Source organism: Phascolarctos cinereus, unplaced genomic scaffold (assembly GCF_003287225.1).
Source record: "Phascolarctos cinereus isolate Bilbo 61053 unplaced genomic scaffold, phaCin_HiC Scaffold_726;HRSCAF=1367, whole genome shotgun sequence".
In the NCBI taxonomy this organism is placed as follows: Eukaryota; Metazoa; Chordata; class Mammalia; order Diprotodontia; family Phascolarctidae; genus Phascolarctos; species Phascolarctos cinereus.
The window spans coordinates 41,918,205-41,939,114 of record NW_027556098.1 but is presented as its reverse complement, the minus strand read 5'-3'; the positions used below and the strand labels follow the sequence as shown (position 1 = coordinate 41,939,114).

At 35.3% G+C, this 20,910-nt stretch overlaps 1 protein-coding gene across 1 annotated transcript in view; it reads left to right on the top strand.

The window, feature by feature from the left end:
- Positions 1–20,910, top strand: part of SH3BGR (SH3 domain binding glutamate rich protein) — an 89,223-nt gene that overhangs the window by 33,393 nt on the left and 34,920 nt on the right. Inside the window, exons 2-3 of the mRNA XM_020973849.2 lie at positions 84–269; positions 14,969–15,049. Of these exons, the coding sequence (XP_020829508.1) occupies positions 84–269; positions 14,969–15,049 (267 nt within the window). The remainder of the gene's footprint in view (positions 1–83; positions 270–14,968; positions 15,050–20,910) is intronic.

Genomic DNA, 20,910 nt, shown 5'->3' with positions numbered 1-20,910 from the left:
AAAAAATTTAAATTAGACAGTTTAATATGACTGCTATATAAACCCAGCATAATGCTTATCTTTCCCTCCCTGCTTCTAACCAGATTAGGAAGAAACAGCAAGAAGTAGTGGGCTTTTTGGAAGCCAATAAAATTGACTTTAAGGAACTTGATATTGCTGGTGATGAAGACAACAGGAGATGGATGAGAGAGAATGTACCTGGAGAGAAAAAACCACAAAATGGAATTCCTCTTCCTCCACAGATCTTTAATGAGGAGCAGTATTGTGGGGTAAGAAGTAATTTTCACCATTTGAAGGATGACAAAGTTCACAAAGTTTAAAATTCTTATGCATGAAAATTAAAAGTCACCTAAAACTAATGTATTTAGTAATTTCAATTTAAGATGTTTTGGATTTTTATTGGTGGTTTCAAGAGATATTTCTGTAGAAATAAAAATAAAACATAGTAATTTGTTAGTACTGTAGAATCTTTTTTATATTTATATTTAACAAATGTATATGTATGTATATGCATATATGTGTATATGTATGTAGATATATACATACAGATCTGGGCAGTGAGGAAGATAAAATAATTAATAAATAAGACATGAGCTCTTACAAGAGCTTGATCAGGTGATGTATTGACAGTGATAGATAATTATTAATATAATAAAAGGGTAATTAAAGTAGATTTTTTTTGCATTTTGAAAACTTTACATTTAAAATAGCTTATTTATACATTTTATTCATAAAGATTAGGCAAGTTTATACGACTACTTAATAAAATCAGCATAATACTTATCTTCCCCTCTCTCTCCTCTAACCAGATTAGGAAGAAGCAGCAAGAAGTAGAGGACTTTTTATTGCACTTTTTATGAGTTTTATAGCAGTATGGTAGTGAAAAATGAAGAGATTTGACTAGATGCTCTTTAAATTTCCCTTTCCCTAATATTTTATGCATCTGAAGAGTTCATGATCAGACAAGGATAGAGAGAATCACAGGAGATAAATTTTGATTACATAAAATTAAAAAGTTTTTACACAAACAAAACCAACAGTACAAATTAGAAGACAAACAGTTAACTGGGGAAAAAAAATCTTTGATATCCAAAAAAGACAAGGAACTAGTTCAAATGTATAAAAACAAGAGCCATTCCCCAATAGATAATTGGTTAAAGGATATGAACTGGCCGTTCTCAAAAGAAGAAATCTAAGCTATCAACAGCCATGTGAAAAAAGTACCAAATAACTGATATTTAAGGAAATTAAAATAAGAAGTTCTGAAGTTCCATTTCACATTCATCAGATTGACCAAAGATGACAAAAAACGGAAAATGACAATTGTTGGAGCTGCTGCAGGAAAACAAGCACACCATTATACTGTTGCTGTAACTGTAAATTTGTCCCAGACTTTCTGGAAAGCAATTAGAAGTATTCCCACAAAGTCACCAAAATGCAGATACTTTATAACATAGTAATAATACTATTAGGCATATGCCAGAGATAAAAGAGGAAATAGACTCATGTGTACAAGCACTTACAGACAATTTTTTTCTTATTGCAAAGAACTGGAAACAAAGGAGAATGCTTACCAATTGGAGAACATATGAAAAAGAAGCATGGGGAAAATTAATATTGTATGGTATTATTTGATATTTAATATTAATCTGCAGTATACCCTTTTCTATCAAAACCTCCATCTTTTTGCCTACCTTTTTTAACCTAGCTCTCCCACATTGGCTGAGAAACGTAATTACTTCTAGTCCCCAGAGCTTCTACCTGGCACAAGTGGTAGGTGAATATAAGGGAATGTTATCGAGCCATAAGAAATGACAAGAAGAATGGTTTTAGAGAAACTTGGGAAGATTTGCACAAACTAATGTAGAACCAGGAGAATAATTTATAAAATGACTACATCACCAAAAAAAAAAAGACGATCGTGAAAGACTTTAGAACTCTGAAAAAGGAAACAGCAAATCTGAGGGCAGATGTTAGAGCATTTACTCATCTCCTGACAGAGGGGTGATAGACTCAGATGATGGAATTAGCCATATACATGGGCACTGTGGAAATTTGTTTTGCTTGACTATGTATATTTGTGACAAAGTTTTTTTCTTCTTGCTTTTCAGTTGGGGAGGACAGGTGGGAAGGAAGTGGGAGCTAGAGATAGGATTCCCAAAAGAAAGAGAAAGAACTTATTGAAGATTTTGAAAAAAAAATGCACAGAAGAAAACAGAAAGCAAGATAGAAACACAAACAAACAGGACAGCTTTGAAAATTATATATTAAAGTTATTATTTCCTTAAAAGGAAAAACAAGTTGTAGTTAAGAGAGATGCACAGTTTCATAAAAAGTCCTCTTTCATATGTATATCACTCTCATGTTAATTATGTTTTAATATGTAAAGGGTATGTTTCACCACATAGGGCAACTGTTTAACATTGGCACAAAGGGGTATGTATCAGGAGTAGCTATTCAGGGTAATTATTTATGTGACCCTGGAAGGATTGCTCATTCACATAGATAAATAGAATTTGTTTAACAAAAACCAAAAGTAGCAATTTCAGCTTTAAACTCTCAAGTGAGCTGATAAGATCTGAAAACTAAATCCCCTTTGCTCTCATCCCTTCTGTGTCTATTTTTCCCATAGATCCACCTGAAGGATTTTTCTAGGGAAGTGCTTTCAGTGTCTAGGTTTCCAGATCATACTCTTTCCTAACAATCTATTGCTGTCATGAGGACTTTCTTCTTGAACTCTTGGATAGCCTCCAACCAAATTCTCTGTTCATGCATGTATCAGATTTTTTCTTAATGTCCTTTCCTGTTGTTACTACCATCTCTGAACCCTGGAAACTCCTCAAGTGAGACTCCTTTTCAAGGTTAGGTTCTTTTTAATAGGCTAATTCAGATAGATACTTTGCTCTGGCATTGATGACACCTTCTTGATGATGTGAATTCACATTGCCTTTGGTGTCTTGTTCCTTTGATACCATTTTAAGCATTGTTCCAGTGTCCCCCAGGGGGCGGTATTGCCCACTTTGAGAACCTCTGCAATACATTCATTCTTTTACTATCTCATAACAACCTCTTATTTCTCTTAGGATTTCAAGCACTACTTTTCACACGAAGCCTTTCCTGATCCTCCCCTCATCCCCAGCTTCTACTAGATGCTTCATCATTAAGACCGATTGTTAGAGATGTGAAGCCCTCATCCCTCATTCCTTAACTCCTTTATACTACATATCACAAAATAATATTAGGACAATAGTTTGAAGTTCTTAGTCCCACCTAAATGAGAAACCTTTGGTTTTTCCTTTATCAGTTATGAAACAGTGTCCTTCACTGAAACCTTTGTACTTACTGAAGGCCTACCCAGCTTGTAAATAGAGAAACCTGGTTAACCCAGGAAGGACTCCTCCCTGAAACAGAGAGAATAAATCTAAGAGAAAAAAATCGTTTATTCATTTAGTAAATGGAAGTATCTCTTGGATTTAACTTTGATTAAGTTAAAAGGAGAATACTTGAGAAGAATGGTTAAAAAAGATTTCATGACCCAGCAACACCACTACTAGGTCTGTTTTACAAAGAGATCAAAGAAAAAGGAAAAGGAAAATATAGCAGCTTTTTTTTTGTGGTGGCAAAGAATTGAAATTGAGGGGATACTCATCAGTTGGGGAATGGCTGAATAAGTTGTGGCATATGATTGTGATGGAGTCCTATTGTTCTGTGGGAAAGGTTTCCAAACAACGTGACAAGACCCATATGAACTGATGAAAGTGAAATGAGAAGAACTGGGAGACCATTGTGCACAGTGACAGCAGTATTGTAATAATGATAAGGGCATCTAGGTGGTAGAGTGGGGGCAGTTAGGTGGTGCAATGGGTAGAGTGCCAGGCCTGAAATAAGGAAGATGGCTCTTCCTGAGTTCAAATATGGCCTCAGAGAAGTACCAGCTGTGTGACCTTGGGTAAGTCACTTAACCCTGTTTACCTCACTTTTCTCCTCTGTAAAATGAGCTGGAGAAGGAAATGGCAAATTATTCCATTATCTTTACCAAAAAAACTCCAAATAGGGTCAAGAAGAGTTAGACATGACTGAAAACAACTGAATAGCAGCAGCAATGATTATCAGCAGTGAAAGATTAGACTATTCTGATCAATACAAAGATCCAAGACAATTCCAAAAGACTCATGATGAAAAAATGCAATCTACCTCCAGAGAGAGAACTGATGAACTCTGAGTGTAAATTGAAGTATAATTTTCTCACTTTATTTTTCTTGTTTATTTTTTGAGATATGGCTAGTGTAGAAATATGATTTGCATGATTTCAAGTATATAACTGATATCATATTACTTGCCTTCTCAGGGAGTGGGGAAGGATTGTCAGGGAGAGAGAGAATCTGGAATTCAAAACTTAAAAAGAAAAGAATGTTAAAAATAAAAAAGTAATATTCAACTTTTTTCCAATTATATATAAAAACAATTAATATTTGATAATTTTTAAATTTTGACTTCCAAATTCTCTTTCCTTCCTTTCTCCTACCTCCTTGAAAAGGCAAGCAATTTGATAAATATTACACACGTACAATCATGAAAATATATTTCTTTATTAACTATGTTGTGAAAGAAAACAGAACAAAAAAGTATGCTACCATCTGCATTCAAACTCCAACCCTGGAGGTGGATAGAATTTTTTATCATAAGTTCTTCAGAATTGACTTGGATACTTGTATTGCTAAGAATAGCTAAGTTATTCACAGTTGATCATCTTACAATATTGCTGTTACTGTGTATAGCATTTTCCTGGTTCTGATCACTTCGCTATGCATCATCAGTTCATATACGTCTTTCCAAGTTTTTCTAAAGTATCTTGCTCATCATCTCTTATAGCACAATAGTATTACATCACAATCATGTATCACAAGTAGTTCAACCATTCCCCACCTCCTCAATTTTCAGGTCTTTGGCACCACAAAAAGAACTGCTATAAATATTTTGTACATATAGATCCTTTTTCTTCTTTTTAAAAATCTCTTTGGGATACAGACCTAGTAGTGGTATTTCTGAGTCAAAGGGTATGCATGGGTTTATAGCCCTTTGGGCATTACTCTCCAGAATGGTTGGATTAATCAGTTTACAACTCCACCAACTGTGCATTAGTGTCTCAATTTTTCCAAATCCTCTCCAATATTTGTCATTTCCTTTACTGTCATATTAGCCAATCTGATAGGGGTGGGGTAGTACCTCAGAGTTGTTTTAATTTGTATTTCTCCAATCAATACTGATTTAGCACATTTTTTCATGTGACTATAGATAGATTTGATTTCTTCTTCTGAAAACTGCTGTTCATATCCTTTGATTATTTATTGATTGGGGAATGACTTGTATTTTTCTAGATTTGACTCAGTTCTTTATATATTTGAGAAATGAGGCCTTTATTAGAGAAACTCGTAAAATTTTTCTTCTAGTTTTTTACTTTCCTTCTAATCTTGGCAGCCTTAGATTTGTTTGTGTAAAACCTTTTTAATTTGATGTAATAAAAGTTATTCATTTATATCCCATAATGTTTCCTATCTCTTATTTGGTCACAAATTTTTCCTTATCCATAGATCTGGCAGACAATATATTCCATGCTCCCTTAATTTGCTTATATCATAATTTATGTCTAAATCATATACCCATTTTGACCTTTGTATCAATGACCTTTGTATACTTGTGAGATGTTGGTCTATAACTAGTTTCTCCCAGACTGCTTTCCAGTTTTTCCCAACAATTTTTATCAAATGGTGAATTCTTGTCCCAAAAGCTTGGATCTTTGGATTTCTCAAACACTACATTATTATGGTCATTTACTACTATGTAGTATGTACCTAATCTATTCCACTGGTCCACCACCCTATGTCTTAGTCAATACCAAGCTTGTTTTGATGATTATTGTTTTGTAACACAGTTTAAGATCTGGTACTTCTTTTTTTCTTTTTGGTGAGGCAGTTGGGGTTAAGTGACTTGGCCAGGGACACGCAGCTAATAAGTGTCAAGTGCCTGAGGTCGGATTTGAACTCAGGTCCTCCTGAATCCAGGGCCAGCACTCTATCCACTGAGCAAGCTAGCTGCCCCAAGATCTGATACTTCTAAGCCACCTTCCTTCATATTTTTTTTTCGTTGACTCCCTTGATATTCTTGACTTTTTGTACTTCCGGATGCATTTTGTTATTTTTTCTAGCTCTATAAAATAATTTTTGGTAGTTTGATTAGTATGGAACTGAATAAGTAGATTAATTTAAGTACAATTGTCAGTTTTATTATACTAGATTGGCCTATCTATGATCAATTAATATTTCTCCAACTGTTTGGATCTTGTTTATTTGGGTGAAATGTTTTGTAATTGTGTTCATACAGTTCCTGGCTTTGTCTTAGCAAGTAGACTCCCGAGTATGTTATGTTGTCTACAGTTATTTGGAATTTCACTTTCTTTCTCTTACTACTGGGCTTTGTTGGTTATATATAGAAATGCTAATGATTTATATGGGTTTATTTTATATCCGGCAACCTTACTGAAGTTATTATTTCAACTAGTTTTTAGTTGATTCTATTGGATTCTCTAAGGATATAACATTTAAAGAGTGATAGTTTTGTTTCCTTATTGCTTATTCTAAGTACTTTAATTTCTTTTTCTTCTCTTATTGCTATAGCTAGCATTTCTAGTACAATATTGAATAATAGTGATGATGATGGGTATCCTTGCTTCATTCCTTGGGATGAATCTTAATGGGAAGGCTTCTAGCTTGTCCTTATTACAGATAATGCTTGCTGATGTTTTTAGATAAATATTACTTATCATTTTAAGTAAAACTCCATTTATCCCTATCCTTTCCAGTATTTTTAATAAGAATGAACGTGTTATATTTTGTCAAAAGGCTTTCTGTATCTTTATTGAGATCATTATATGATTTTTGTTGTTTTTGTTATGGATGTGGTCAATTATGCTCATAGTTCTCCTAATATTGAACCAGTCCTATATTCCTAGTATAAATCCAATCTGATCATAGTGTATGATCTTTGTGAAATATTGCTCTTGTTAGTATTTTATTTAAATTTTTTCCATCAATATTAATTAGGGAAATTGGTTTGTAGTTTTCTTTCTCTGTTTTTGCTCTTCCTGGTTTAGATATAAGTACCATATTTGTGTCATAAAAGGAATTTGGTAGGACTCTTTTTAACCTATTTTTTTTTTCCCAAATAGCTTATAATGTATTGAAATGAAGTTCGTTAAATGTTTGGTAGAATTCACTTGTGAATTCATCTAGTCCCAGGGATTTTTTTCTTAGGGAGCTCATCAATGGTTTATTCAATTTCTTTTTTTAAGATTGGGTAATATAAATTGAATGCATGCATAAGCATTTTATTTCCTCTTCCGTTAATCTGGGTAATTTATATTTTTATAAATATTCACTCATTTCATATAGATTGTCAGATTTATTGGCATATAATTGCACAAACTAGCTCCTAATAATTGCTTTAATTTACTTTTCATTGGTTGTGAATTCACCCTTTTCATTTTTGATACTGGTAATTTAGTTTTCTTCCTCTTCAAAAAGCCAAATTAATCAGTAGTTTTGCTGTTTTATTTTTTCTCATAAAACTAGCTCCCATTTTTATTCATTCAATGGTTTTCTTACTTTTGATTTTATTAATCTCTCCTTTGATTTTCAGGATTTCTGATTTGTTGTTACCTGGGGATTTTAAAATTTGTTCTTTTTCTAGTTATTTATTTATTTCATTGCATGTCCAATTAGTTGATCTGTTTTTTTTTGTCTACTTTATTGATGTAAGCATTTAGAAATATAAATTTTTGCCTTAGAACAGCTTTGGCTGTATCCCATAAATTCTAGCATGTTGTCTCATCGTTGTCTTCCTCTTTAATGAAATTATTAATTATTTCTATGATTTATTCTTTGACCCACTCATTCTTTAGGATTACATTTTTTAGTTTCCAATTAATTTTAATCTATGTTTTCACAGCCCTTTGTTGGATGCTTTTTTTATTGCATTATGATCTTAAAAGGATGTTTTTAATATTTCTGCTTTTTTGCATTTGGTTGTGAGGTTTTCATACCTAATATATGGTCAGTTTTTGTGTAGGTGCTATGTATCACTGAGAAAAGGCTATATTTGGGGCAGGTAGGTGGTATAGTGGGGCAGCTAGATGGTGTAGTGAATAGATCACCAGTCCTGAAGTCAGTAGGAACTGAGTTCAAATGTGGCCTCAGACCAAACACTTGACACTTACTAGCTGTGTGACCCTGGGCAAGTCACTTAACCCCAATTGCCTAATAAAAAAACACGAAAAACAAACAAACAGAAAAGGCTATATTCCTTTCTATTCTTATTCAGTTTTCTCCAGAGTTCTGTTGTGTCTAACTTTTCTAAAATTCTATGCATCTCCTTAATGTCTTTCTTGTTTATTTTTTCGGTTAGATTTATCTAGTTCTGAAATGGGAAAGTTGAAGTTTCTTACTGGTATAGTTTTACTGTTCATTTTCTCCTGTGACTCATTTAACTTTTCCTTTAAAAATTTGGATGCTATACCATCTGATGCATATAACTTTAGTATTGATATTACTTCATTGTCCATGGTACCTTTTAGCAAAATGTAGTTTTCCTGCTTATGTCTTTTAATGAAATCAATTTCTACTTTTGTGTTCTCTGTGATCATGATTGCTACCCCTACTTTTTTTTTTTACATCAGCTGAAGTGTAATAGATTCTGCTTTAGCCTCTTATCTTTTTGTTTGTGTCTTTCTGCTTCAAATGTGTTTCTTGTAAATAACATATTGTTGGGTTCTGGTTTTTAATCCACTCTCCTATCTGCTTCCATTTTATGGATGAATTCATCCCACTCCCATTCACAGTTATGATTACTAACTCTGTATTTCCCTCTATCCTATTCCCTGCCTCCATTTCCCCCACCCCCATTTATCTCTCTCTCTCTCTGTTCTTCCTTCCTTCCTTCCTTCCTTCCTTCCTTCCTTCCTTCCTTCCTTCCTTCCTTCCTTCCTTCCTTCCTTCCTTCCTCCCTCCCTCCTTCCTTCCTTCCTTCCTCCCTCCCTCCCTCCCTCCCTCCCTCTCTCTCTCTCTGTCTCTCTCTTCCTTCCTTTCTTTCTGTCTCTCTTTACCCTGTCCTTCCTCAGAAGTCTGTTTTGCTTTGGACCACTGCCTCCCCAATCTATCACCTCCCCCCCACAACTTCCACACACGCACCTTTCTCCATCTCTCTTCTGTCCCTATTTTTCTGTAAGGCAAAATATATTTCTATGCCTGAGTGAGTGTGTATGTTATTCCCTCTTTGAGACAATTCTAATGACAGTAAGGTTCAAGAGTTACCTGCCACCACCCTATCTTCCCCTCCACTCTTTTCTTTCATGCCTCTTTTATGAAAGAAAATTTTCCCCTTTCTACTTCTCTCCTCTCCCAGTGTACCTCTCTTTCTCACCCCTTTATTTTATTTTTTAGAAATCATCCCATCATAGTCAACTCACACCCATGCCCTTTGTCTATGTATGCTCCTTCTAACTATATAAAAATATATTAATGATAAAATTCTTAGGAGTTACAAGTATCATCTTCCAATGTAGGAATACAAACATTTTAACCTTATTGAATCACATATGATTTCTCACCTTTTTATCTTTCTCTTAAGTCTTGCATTTGAAAGACAAATTTTCTATTCATCGCCAAACTTTTTATCAGGAATGCTCGAGAGTCCTCTATTTCATTGAATATCCATTTCCCTCCCTGAAAGTTTATATTCTGTTTTGCTGTAAAGGTTATTCTTGGTTGTAATCTTAGCTTCTTTACCCTTCAGAATATCACATTCTAAGCCATCTACTCCTTTAATGTAGAAGTTGCTAAATCTTGTGTTATCCTAACTGTGGCTCTGTGATATTTGAATTGTTTCCTTCTGTTTGCTTGCAGTATATTCTCCTTGACCTGGGAGCTCTGGAATTTGGCTACAATATTACTGCAACTTTCATTTTGGGAACTCTTTCAGGAGGTGATTAGTGGATTCTTTCAATGTCTATTTTACCCTCTGGTTCTATCATATCAGGACAGTTTTCTTTGATAATTTCTTGAAACATAATAGGCTCTCGCTCTTTTTTTTTTTGGATCATGGATTTTACATGGTCCAACAATTCTTAAATTATCTATCCTGGATCTATTTTCCATGTCAGTCGTTTTTCCAGTGAGATATTTCACATTTTCTATTTTTTCATTCTTTTAACTTTGTTTTATTGTTTCCTTGTGTATCATGGAGTCATTGGCTTCTAGTTGTGCAATTCTAATTTTTAAGGAAATATTTTCTATGGTTACTTTTTGTACCTCTTTTTCCATTCAGTCTGTTCTACTTTTTGAGTTCTCTTTATTAGATTTTTGTGCCTTTTTTACCATTTAATATGTTATTTTCTTCATTCTTTTTTTGTGCCTCCTTTACTAAGCTGTTGACTCTCTGTTTATAATCTTCTTGCTTCACTTTTATTTCTTTTCTGAATTCTCCCTCTACCTCTCTGATTTTTAAACTCCTTTTTGAGCTCTTCCAGGAATTTTTTTTTTGGCCTGTGACTAATTCACATTGTTCTTTGAAGCTTTGCATGTAGCTGTTTTGACTTCATTACATTTTTCTGGTTTTATGGCTTGATCTTCTTTGTCAGTATAGCAACATTCTATGGTCAAGTTCTTTTTGTTTGTTTGCTTGTTTTCCAGCCTATTTCTTGACATAACTTTATGTTAAAGTTGGGCTTTGCTCCTGGGTGGAGGGGACACTGTCCCAAGCTTCCTTTTTTTTTTTTGGTGCTGTAGTTTTCAGAACTAGCTCTGGAAATCTGTAGGTTTTGGTTCTTCCTAGGTGGTTTGGTCTAAGTAGAGGTATGACCACTGTTCTCCTGGCTTGTTCTCTAGTCTGTGTGTAACCACATGCAGTCTTTTCTACCCTGGAACTGTGACCAGGCCCTCTCCACCTCTGCAGCCCCAAGTGCTTCTGAGGTAGTGCTCCTCCTAACTCTGGGATTGCTACCCAGACCTGCATATGGGCAACATGACTGAGTCTTGCACTCAGTGACAGCAAGGGGTCCTCTGTAATTCTCTTCTGAAGTTTTCCTTATTATCTATGGGTCAAAAGTTTCCAAAGCCGCTGATGCTACTGATAAACTGCCTCCAAGGTCTGCTGCTGGTGACCAGCTCTGCAACTCCCTTCTTTTCTCTCCCCTTCTCTCCCCTCTCCCCCCCACCGTATTGTGGTACATGCTGGGCTCTAGGACAAGCCCCTCAGCTAAGAGAAACATTTCCTGCTGACCTCTTAAGTTGTCCTGTGACGTAAAATTGTTTCACCTCGACCTTTTTTTTTTTTGGTCTGCCATGCCAGAATTCAATTTGAGGCATTATTTTAAAGTTATGTGGAGAAGAGTTTGGGAAAGTTAAGGTGATTCTCTGCCTTTACTCCATCATCTTGCCTCTTCCCCCAATAATATTTTTAAAGGAAAAAAAAAGAAAAGAAAGATTCCATGGTATTAGGAAGACAGTTCTCTGAGGTGTGCCAAAAATAAGTAACTTATTCTGTTTGATGAAGCATAATGTTAACTGGATTTTAACATGACTTTGGAACTTTGTTTTATATTACTATGAAATTATGTCTCTATTTGGGAATACTAAAAATTGTGTCAGAACAGCCTGTTATCAGAAAGACTTTTCAAAGGCAGGATGGATTTTCTTTCTCTCTAAGCATAGGTTCTTCAGATTGGGGTAATTGAATTAATAAAATCACCTCTGGCAGGCTTCTACCCAAAACACATAGCATAGGATTTTTTTCCCCCACAACATGTATTTTCAAATAAATGAGTTTGCAGATACATTTAAATATTTGAGAAATCCATCTAGTCACCTAGTTCTGAAAAGAAGAGAGAGAAGTATATTCTTTTATTTCTTCAATACTAAGCTTAGTCATTTTGATTTTGTTGTTGCTGTTCTTTGCATTTGCATTACTATTGTATTCATTATATTTATTATATATGTATTCATTATATATGTTGTATTCATTGTATATGTTGTTTTCCTAGTTTTGCTGGCTTCACTTTACATTAATTCATACGTATTCCCATGCCTTCTTGTATTCTGCATATTCTTTATTTCTTTTTTTCTCTTTTTTTCTTTTTCTTTTTTTTTTTTGGTGAGGCATTTGGGGTTAAGTGACTTGCCCAGGGTCACACAGCTAGTAAGTGTCAACTGTCTGAGGCTGGATTTGAACTTAGGTCCTCCTGACTCCAAGGCCAGAGCTCTATCTACTGCGCCACCTAGCTGCCCCATATTCTTTATTTCTGAAGAAGCAGTATGTTTTATTACATTCATGTATCACAGTCTGTCCATTCTCCAATCAATGGACATCTACTTTTTAACATTTCTTTGCCACTATAGAAAATGCTGCAATAAATATTTTGATGTATCTTTCACCTTCATAGGATAAGTGCCTAATAGTGCGATGTCTGAGTCAAAGGGTGTATATATAGACATCTTAGTCACTTTCTTGGCATAATTTTAGATGGCTTTCCATAATGCTTGGACCAATCCCACAGCTCCACCAATAGTGTCTTAATGTATCTATCATTCCATCATCTTTTCAGAACAGACTATTCCCATCTTTTGATATTTTTGCCAATTTGCTGGGTTTGAAGTAGAACCTCAAAGTTGTTTTGATTTGCATTTCTTTTGTTTTTAATATTTTGGAGCAACATGTCATATAGTTACTAATAGTTTGTGATTCTTTTGATAACCATTTGTTCATATTGTTTAACCACTTTTCTATAGATTTTGGTGTTATATATTTGTATTAATTCCCTATATAGCTTGGATAGCAGGAAGAGGTAACATTTTAACAAGTGAGAAAGGGGCTTCTTTTTTGTTTGTTTATTCTTTTCATTTAATTTTGTTATTTTTTCTAATTAACAAGCATTTATTTTCTCTATTTTCTACTTTCTTTACCACAATGAACAAAAGAAAAAAAGAAAAGAAAACCCTTATAACAAATATACATAGCCAAGTGAAACAAATTCTCTCATTGGTCATATAAAAAAATGTTTCTTTATACATTTTGAGTCCGTCACTTCTCTGTCAGGAGAGGCTACCCACTTGGTTTATCTTTAGCCTTCTGGCATCAGAGTTCGTCATCGCAGGGCTCAGAACTCTCAAGTCTTTCAAAGTTGTTTGTAATGTTGTTGTCATTGTAGACATTATCTTGGTTTTGCTCCATTTTCTCCATATCACTTCTTTCATGTCTTCCTGTTTCCTGTGAAACTGCCAATTACGTAATTTCTTGTGGTATAACAATATTACATTCTTTAATGGGTGGCCAACCCCTTAGTTTCCATTTTTTGCTGTGAAAAGACATATGCGTATTTTTGTACATGCTAAAAGTATTTTTATTTATGGACCTTTTTCTTCTTCTATATCTCTGAGGATATTGTTGGGTTAAATATATAGATGTGACACAGCTTGTAAAACAGCCTCTGTTCTACCAAGAGCATTTTATTGTACCAAGTACAACACTTTTTCATAAGTCAACAAACAGTATGCTCAAAGGGATTTTATATTCACTACATCTTTCAGGCAGTTGGGAGATGGTAACAAGGTGGTCCTACATTGAATATTGTGTCCTGCTAGTACCCTCATTCAGAATGTCCTCAATTTGTGTGTAAATAAATGGTCCTCATTGAAATTTTGCAAAGCTTGGAGATATAGGTGGGTAGTTGCTGATCTTTTCTCACTTTTTAAAAAAAAAATAAGTAAGATCCATTTATTTCTCCATGCATTTGTTATCCTCCTCTCTTTTAGATACTTTGTAAATTGAGGTCACTGGAGAGTGGGACACTGCCACCAACACCAACAGCAATGCGCTCACAATTGTATTGGCTCTAGCACTAATCTTTATACACACTTAATCCTTTCTGGCTGTTTTTCTACCTTTTTTTTTAATGCCATTTTTAGTTCCTTGGTTGAGTAGAACACTAAACAATGTGGTTCTACTCTCTTTGATGGAAAACATAGTTTATTATAATGATTTTTGAAAAATTTTTGCATTTTTTTCTGTTTGTAGTACTTTTTGAGTTTTAATTCTTGAATATTATTGGGATGACTTTGCTTGGCTGAATATCCTGTCAAGCTTTCTTTAGACTGGTTTTATCCTCCACTTCTGTGAGATGATACTGCTCATAACTGTCAACCAGCTTTGAGATTTTAGAAAGGAATTTATATTCTAAACCAATGCTGCCTTTGGAAGACATCTTTCTCAGTTTGGCAAGTAGTTCAAATATTTGCTGAATAAATCATTTTTGTAACTTTTTTGTTGCAATTAGTTTCATTGGTTTAACTTTTGGATAACATTAAAGTTAGTATTGGTGTCATTTCTGTTGTTCATTTCCAATTTTTGATTTTCAATAATTTGCCTAAATAATTCAGTACTAAATCTTAATTTGGTGGCATATTTTTTTCTCACACTATTATTTTTTCCTTTTTTTTAAAAATAAATTCTTTTCTTGGCTCTAATGAGTCAGTTGTCTGTGTATAGATAGCAGACTCAGGATTAACTCTCATCATTATAGATGTCTTCCTTTCTTTTAAAATGTAGTAGATTTTCATTCTTTGAATGTAAATGTGCAGAAATAATAACAAAAAAAGCTCTGAGATTATTGCTGTAGGGGCTCCTGGTGAGTAAATTTCCTTAACCAATTCAGACCAGCTTTATAGTTTTAGTGAGTTAACTGGGACACCAAGAGATTAAGTGACTTACCTCAGGTTGCCCAGTCATTTTACAGAGAGAGAATTTGAAGTCAAATCTTACTTCTGAGGCTGGTCTTCTTTCCACTACACTAGCTTCTTAAATATAAGGTATTTGTTCATAAATATGCAAATAAACTTTGACCAGTTTTTTTCTTTTATTTAAGGATTTTGAATCTTTCTTCTCTGCAAAAGAAGAAAATATTATATATTCGTTTCTTGGTTTGGCACCTCCACCAGTCTCAAAGGTATGATTTTTATGTCTTCCTAGTGCCTGATAAATTTGAGCATGAATGAAAGGGAACAGTGGGTGCAAATATTACATAATGAATGAAGATCAAGAGGTAAATAAAATTTTTGCAAGACTATTGTTGAGACCAACCTTATGAGTAATGATAATGTAAAGATTTAATTAGAAATTTTTTTCTTTTAAAATTAATTTCGAATCTTTTTTTGGCATTAGTATTTCTTTTTTTTTTCCCCTAACAAATTCTACTAGATTTCAGTTAGGAAGCACTATTTCTTTAAATCTTTTAAAGGATATCAGTTTAAAATGTGAACCTTCCAGTTAGGATTATGGTTCCATAACCCTGTCATACCTAAGTGTTTTGCCATAATTTGATTTGGCCAAAGAGTTCCCAAAGTGGGAACTATATATATACATATAGTATACCTAGATTTTAGAAAAACTTTTGATAAAAGATCTCATATTATTGTGGAGAAGAATAATGCTATTCTTCTAATAGTATTTAAGAATGCATACAATTATTGTGGACTAGAAAATAATACAATTAGATTGACTAAGAATTAGGTGGTTGTCTAGACAGAGTTAAAATTGGTGGCACAATGGCAATGTAAGATCATAGATTTAGAGTCAGAAGGGACCTCACAAGGCCAGTGAGTCCAGCCTTCTTATTTTGCAGATGGTATCCAGAGAGGATAGACGAGAAAAATGAGTTCTAGGATTTAGAAATACAACCACCAGACAAATTGTCTATGATTTGTGTTATCCAATCTCATATTTGCACTTTGCATTACTAACTTAATAGGTGGAAGTACTATGATGAGATTATGGGTTCAATTTCTGTGCAGACCAGACAATGTTACTGTATCTCATGAGCATAGCTGTACTCCTAACACAAACCTGCTGACCTGCAAAGGGAACTTTGAAAATATCAGTTCAAATTCATTGTTCCTAGTATTAACATACATCTTACTGGTAAATCAATCAACAAACTCATAGTAAGTGCCATGTATGTACCAGGCGGTGTATGAGGTACTGGGGATATGAAGATAAAATATAAAACAATCCTTGATCTCAAGGAACTTGTATTGTATCAGTGAAGACAATATGCAAGTATATGTAGGATAAAGACAAGATAAATATAAGTTAATTAAATACAAGTTAGGAAGAGAGGGCACTAATAGTTGGGGAGAGCAGGAAAGGCTTCTAGTAGAAGATAGTGCTTACATTGTGTTTTAAAGGAAGTGATGGCTCACCCTGCTCCACTCTTTCTGCTAAGAATCTCGGCCCATGTTTTGCTGAAATAATTTAAGCCATTTGCCAAGAGCTTCCTTCTCTCTCTCTTCATCATATATCACTCATATGCATTTTGCCACTATCTCCGTCTTCATCCTTGTCTCACATGAAGAGCTATTTCCTACACCTTGTCAAGACTAACCCCTTTACCTGCACAAGGGATCCCATTCCATCTCATCTCCTTCAGCAGACTGCCTATCATCCCCACTCTCTCACTTATCTTCTGCTAGTCTCTCCATCTTCCATTTTAGGCTTCTTCCCTACTGCCTACAAATATGCTGATGGCATTGCTATCCTTCAAAAAAAAAGTTCTCACTTGATCCTTCCATCCTTGCTATTAACCCATATTTATTCTGCCCTCTGTGACTAAACTTCTTGAGGCCATCTACAATAGCTGTCTCTGCTTCCTCTCTCATTTTCCTCTTAACTGTCTTCATTCTATCTTTTGACTCCATCATTCAGCTGAAACTGTTCTATCCAAAGCTTCCGATGAGCTCTCAATTGCCAAATCCAATGGTCTCTTCCAGGAGTGGGGAAACTGTGGAACTCAAGGCCACATGTGGCCCTGTAGGTCCTTAAGTGCAGCTCTTTGACTGAATCCAGACTTCACAGAACAAATCATCTTAATAAAAGGATTTGTTCTATAAAACTTGGGTTCAGTCAAAAGGCTACACACCCAAGGACCTAGAAGGCCACATGTGGCTTTGAGGCCAAAGGTCGCCCACTCCTGGACTCTATTCTCAATTCTCATCCTTCTTGACATCTTTGTAGCCTTTGCATTATAGTCACCCTCTTCTCCTCGATACTCTCTTCTCTTTAGGTTTTCCAGATATCACACTCTCCTGGTTCTCCTCCACCTATCTGACCATTCCTTTTCAGTTTCCTTCACTGGTTCTTCATCCAGGTCATATCTACTAATTGTGGGTCTCAGGTCTCTGTGTTAGGCCCTATCCTTTTTTCTACTTCACTTATTCAATGTTGATTATTTTCAAATCTGCTTCTCCAGCCTTGACCTCTTAGCTGACTTCTAGACTCAACTCTCCATCTGTCTATTGGACATTTCAAACTAGGTGTATAGCAGATATCTTAAACTTACCATATCTAAAACTGAACTAATTGTCTCTCCCCCTAAAACATACCCCTTTCCAAACTTCCCTGTTAATATCATTCCAGTCCTCCACATCATTCTAGTCCTCCAGGCTCAAACCTCGTGTCTTCTATGATTCCTTATTAACTCTCAGCCCACTGCACCCCCACCCCCACAATGTCCAGTCTGTTGCCAAAGCTTGTTGATTTCATCTTTGCAACATCTCTTGAATCCCCCGTCTCTTCTCTGATACTACCACCATGCTTTTGCAAACTCTCATCTCCTCACTCCTGGGCTATTGCCTGATCTTCCTGCCACAGGTCTCTCCCCACTCTAGGCTACCTGACAAAGTTCAGCTGCCAAAGTAATTTTCCTAAAGCCTAAGTCTGACCTATCCAATAAAAACCCAGTGACTTCCTAATCCCTCTTAGATCAAATACAAAATCCTGTTTGGCATTTAAGTCCATTCATAACCTTGGTCCTCCCCAGTGCTTCCAGTTTTCTTATAACTTACCACTACCCCACCCAGCATGTACTCTCAGATCCAATGACACTGCCCTCCTTGCTATTCTATGAATGAGACACTCCATCTCTCAGCTCCAGGCATGTTTAATAGAGAGGCATAATTATTCTTTTTTAGGCAATTAGGGTTAAAGGACTTGACCAGGGTCACACAGCTAGTAAGTATCAAGTGTTTGGTCTGAGGCCAGATTTGAACTCAGGTCCTCCTGACTCCAGGGCTGGTGTTCTATCCATTGCACTACGTAGCTGCCTCTGAGAGCCATAGTTATTGAGTAGGAGAAAAAAATGACATTGTCATTGTTCCATGATTCCAAATGAAGTTTGGAATGAAATTACTTCATAGCTGCACCAACAGTGTATCAAGGTGCATCTCTCCCTGTATTCCCTCTGACATTGACTGACATCTTTTATTGTCTTCTTCAGTTTGCGTGGAGTTAGGTAACCCTATCAGCTCTATGGGTTCATCTTTATGCAGATGATTTATACTTCTAGCCTTAGTCTTTCTCTTGAGCATCAGTCTTACATCACCAATTGCTTAGTAGACATTTCAAACTGAGATGCTTTTTTGGTATCCAAAACCCAACATATCCTAAACTGAATTTATTAACTTCTTTTTTCCAAAATTTTGCTCTCTTCCATATTTCCCTGTTCCATTGATAACACCACTCAAATTCCATTCATCCAGGTTTACAACCTTGGCATCACTTTCAATTCCACATTCTTATTTACTCTATATGTCCAATCAGTTCCCATGTCTTTGTGTTTCTGTCTCTACAACATCTCTTAATGTCTTGATCTACTTCTCTCCACTCACAGAGCCATCACAGTAGTTTAGGCCTTCATTACTTTATCTCAACTATTGCACTAACCTCCTAATTTGTCTACCTGCCTCAGATCTCTCCCCTTTCCAATCCATTTTCCACATAGCTACCAAACTGATTTTCCCAAAGTACAGATTTGATTATATCACCCTAGTGGCTACCTCTCACTTGTAGGATCAAATATTGATTCCTTTTTTTTTTTAAAGTATCTGAAGCTCTTCAAAACCTGGCTGTATCCCACTTTTCTATCCTTATTACATGTTACTCTTTCACACACTTTTTGCTATTCCTCACACAATGGCCGTCACCCGTTCCTTGACTGTTCTTTCTACCCATCTTTACCTTTTGGAATCCCCAGTTTCCCTCAAGGTTCAGCTCTAGCACTATCTTCTGCATATGTCCTTTCTTAGTCTCCTCAACGGCTAGTGCTTCCCATCCTACCCCAAGTTTACCTTTCATCTGCTTTGTGTGTGTTGTATTTGCCTATACATCTTGTGAAAGTACCAACATTTCTCTAATGTAGCTTCTTTCTTTTCACCTACAACATGGCGAGGCTTTACCTAAAAGAAGACAAAGCTGCTCCAGGGACCTGACTGGCCTACTTAATTGGCTCCAGGTTCTCCAAGGCAACTTCATTCCTACCCTTCTCCCCTTCCTGCCAACATTGGGCCATTCCTGGTCTTCTACGGCCATAAAAAGCCTCAGCCAAGTGGAATCTACACGTGGTATATTTTTGAATCCCACTAGTATTATTATTCTGCCCTGTTAACAAAATAGATTTCTATGTGGAGACCATGGAGGCTTGCAATTATATCCTGTAGTCAGGTTGAACCATTTGAGAGAGCTGATTATTAAATTTTCAGTGTAAACATAGCAGGAAAATCACCAAACACTACAAATCAGAGCTTGATTTGTTGTTTGGTTGATTGCCTAGACTCAAGAAAGTGATAAAGAAAATGTTAATAATGCAGATTAAACTTAAAAATGTTTTAAGCAAGCATTTTTTTTCCTTTAGAGAGCCAGTTTTTAAACATTTACCAGCACATTCCTCAAGTAAGTTTAGAGAAACTAAGTGCCACTGTGTACTTGAATTTAATGTTCAGTGACTTCCAAGTACCTCACTTTGCTTCAACTTCAAACAAGAATTCAGAGAATTCTGGCATCAGAGTTGTTACTCTGATAGATTTGCATCACAACGTAAGTTCCTCGAAGTCTTTGTATTTTCAATTCTTAGCACAGTTCTTGGCATATAGTAGGTACTTACGTGCTTGTTGATTGTTGACTGCTTGAATTTCAAAACTGCTTTAACATGCATTTCTCTTACTATTAGTGATTTGTTTTAATATCATATTTCTATCATATTCATATTTCATTCATTGGTTACAAATCTTTTGCAAGCTTTTCATATCTTAGATAACAGACTATATTTTTTCTTTTAATTCTATTTTTATTGGTTTTATTTGTTCAAAAACTATTTAATTGCCAAAATTATCTATTTCATCCTTTATGATCTTTTCTATCTTTTGATAAGAGTTCCCCCCAGCCATAATTGTGAAAGATACTCAATTTCCTTATTTTATAATTTTTAAAAAATGATGTGACCTTTTAAAAAATTCAGCCTGGTTATCTATTTTGAGTTTATTTTGCTGTAGGGATAGGGAAAGGGCTTGTGGTTTCATTGCTATGGGGAACTCCCAGATGAGGAAACTTGCTCATCAATGCAGATAGGTATTTTTTCTGTAATCCAGGATCATACAACCAGTTTGTGTCAGAGATGGGACTTGCACTTTTCCTGGCTCTGAGGCCAGCTATGCCCTGCTAGTATATGGCACATATAGGAAGATTCTGGATTCAATCTACCAGAGCAGTACTAGCTCAAACTTAAAGCATTTTCTACATACCAACAGTCCCATCAAATTCATTTCCAGATGTAGCATGTCCAATGATTCGAGTATCTCTGCTCCCATTGGATTGGGTCAAACTGGTTATTTGGGTCTTAACTTTTCACTGTCTGGCTTCCTACAAATCCCATTGTATACTCAAGCTCCCAGACTTCTGATGGCTTGCTCTGCTTACCTTTTGAAGCTCACAAGATCATAACCATCTTTAATATCTTTCACCTAAAACAAGAAAGAATAG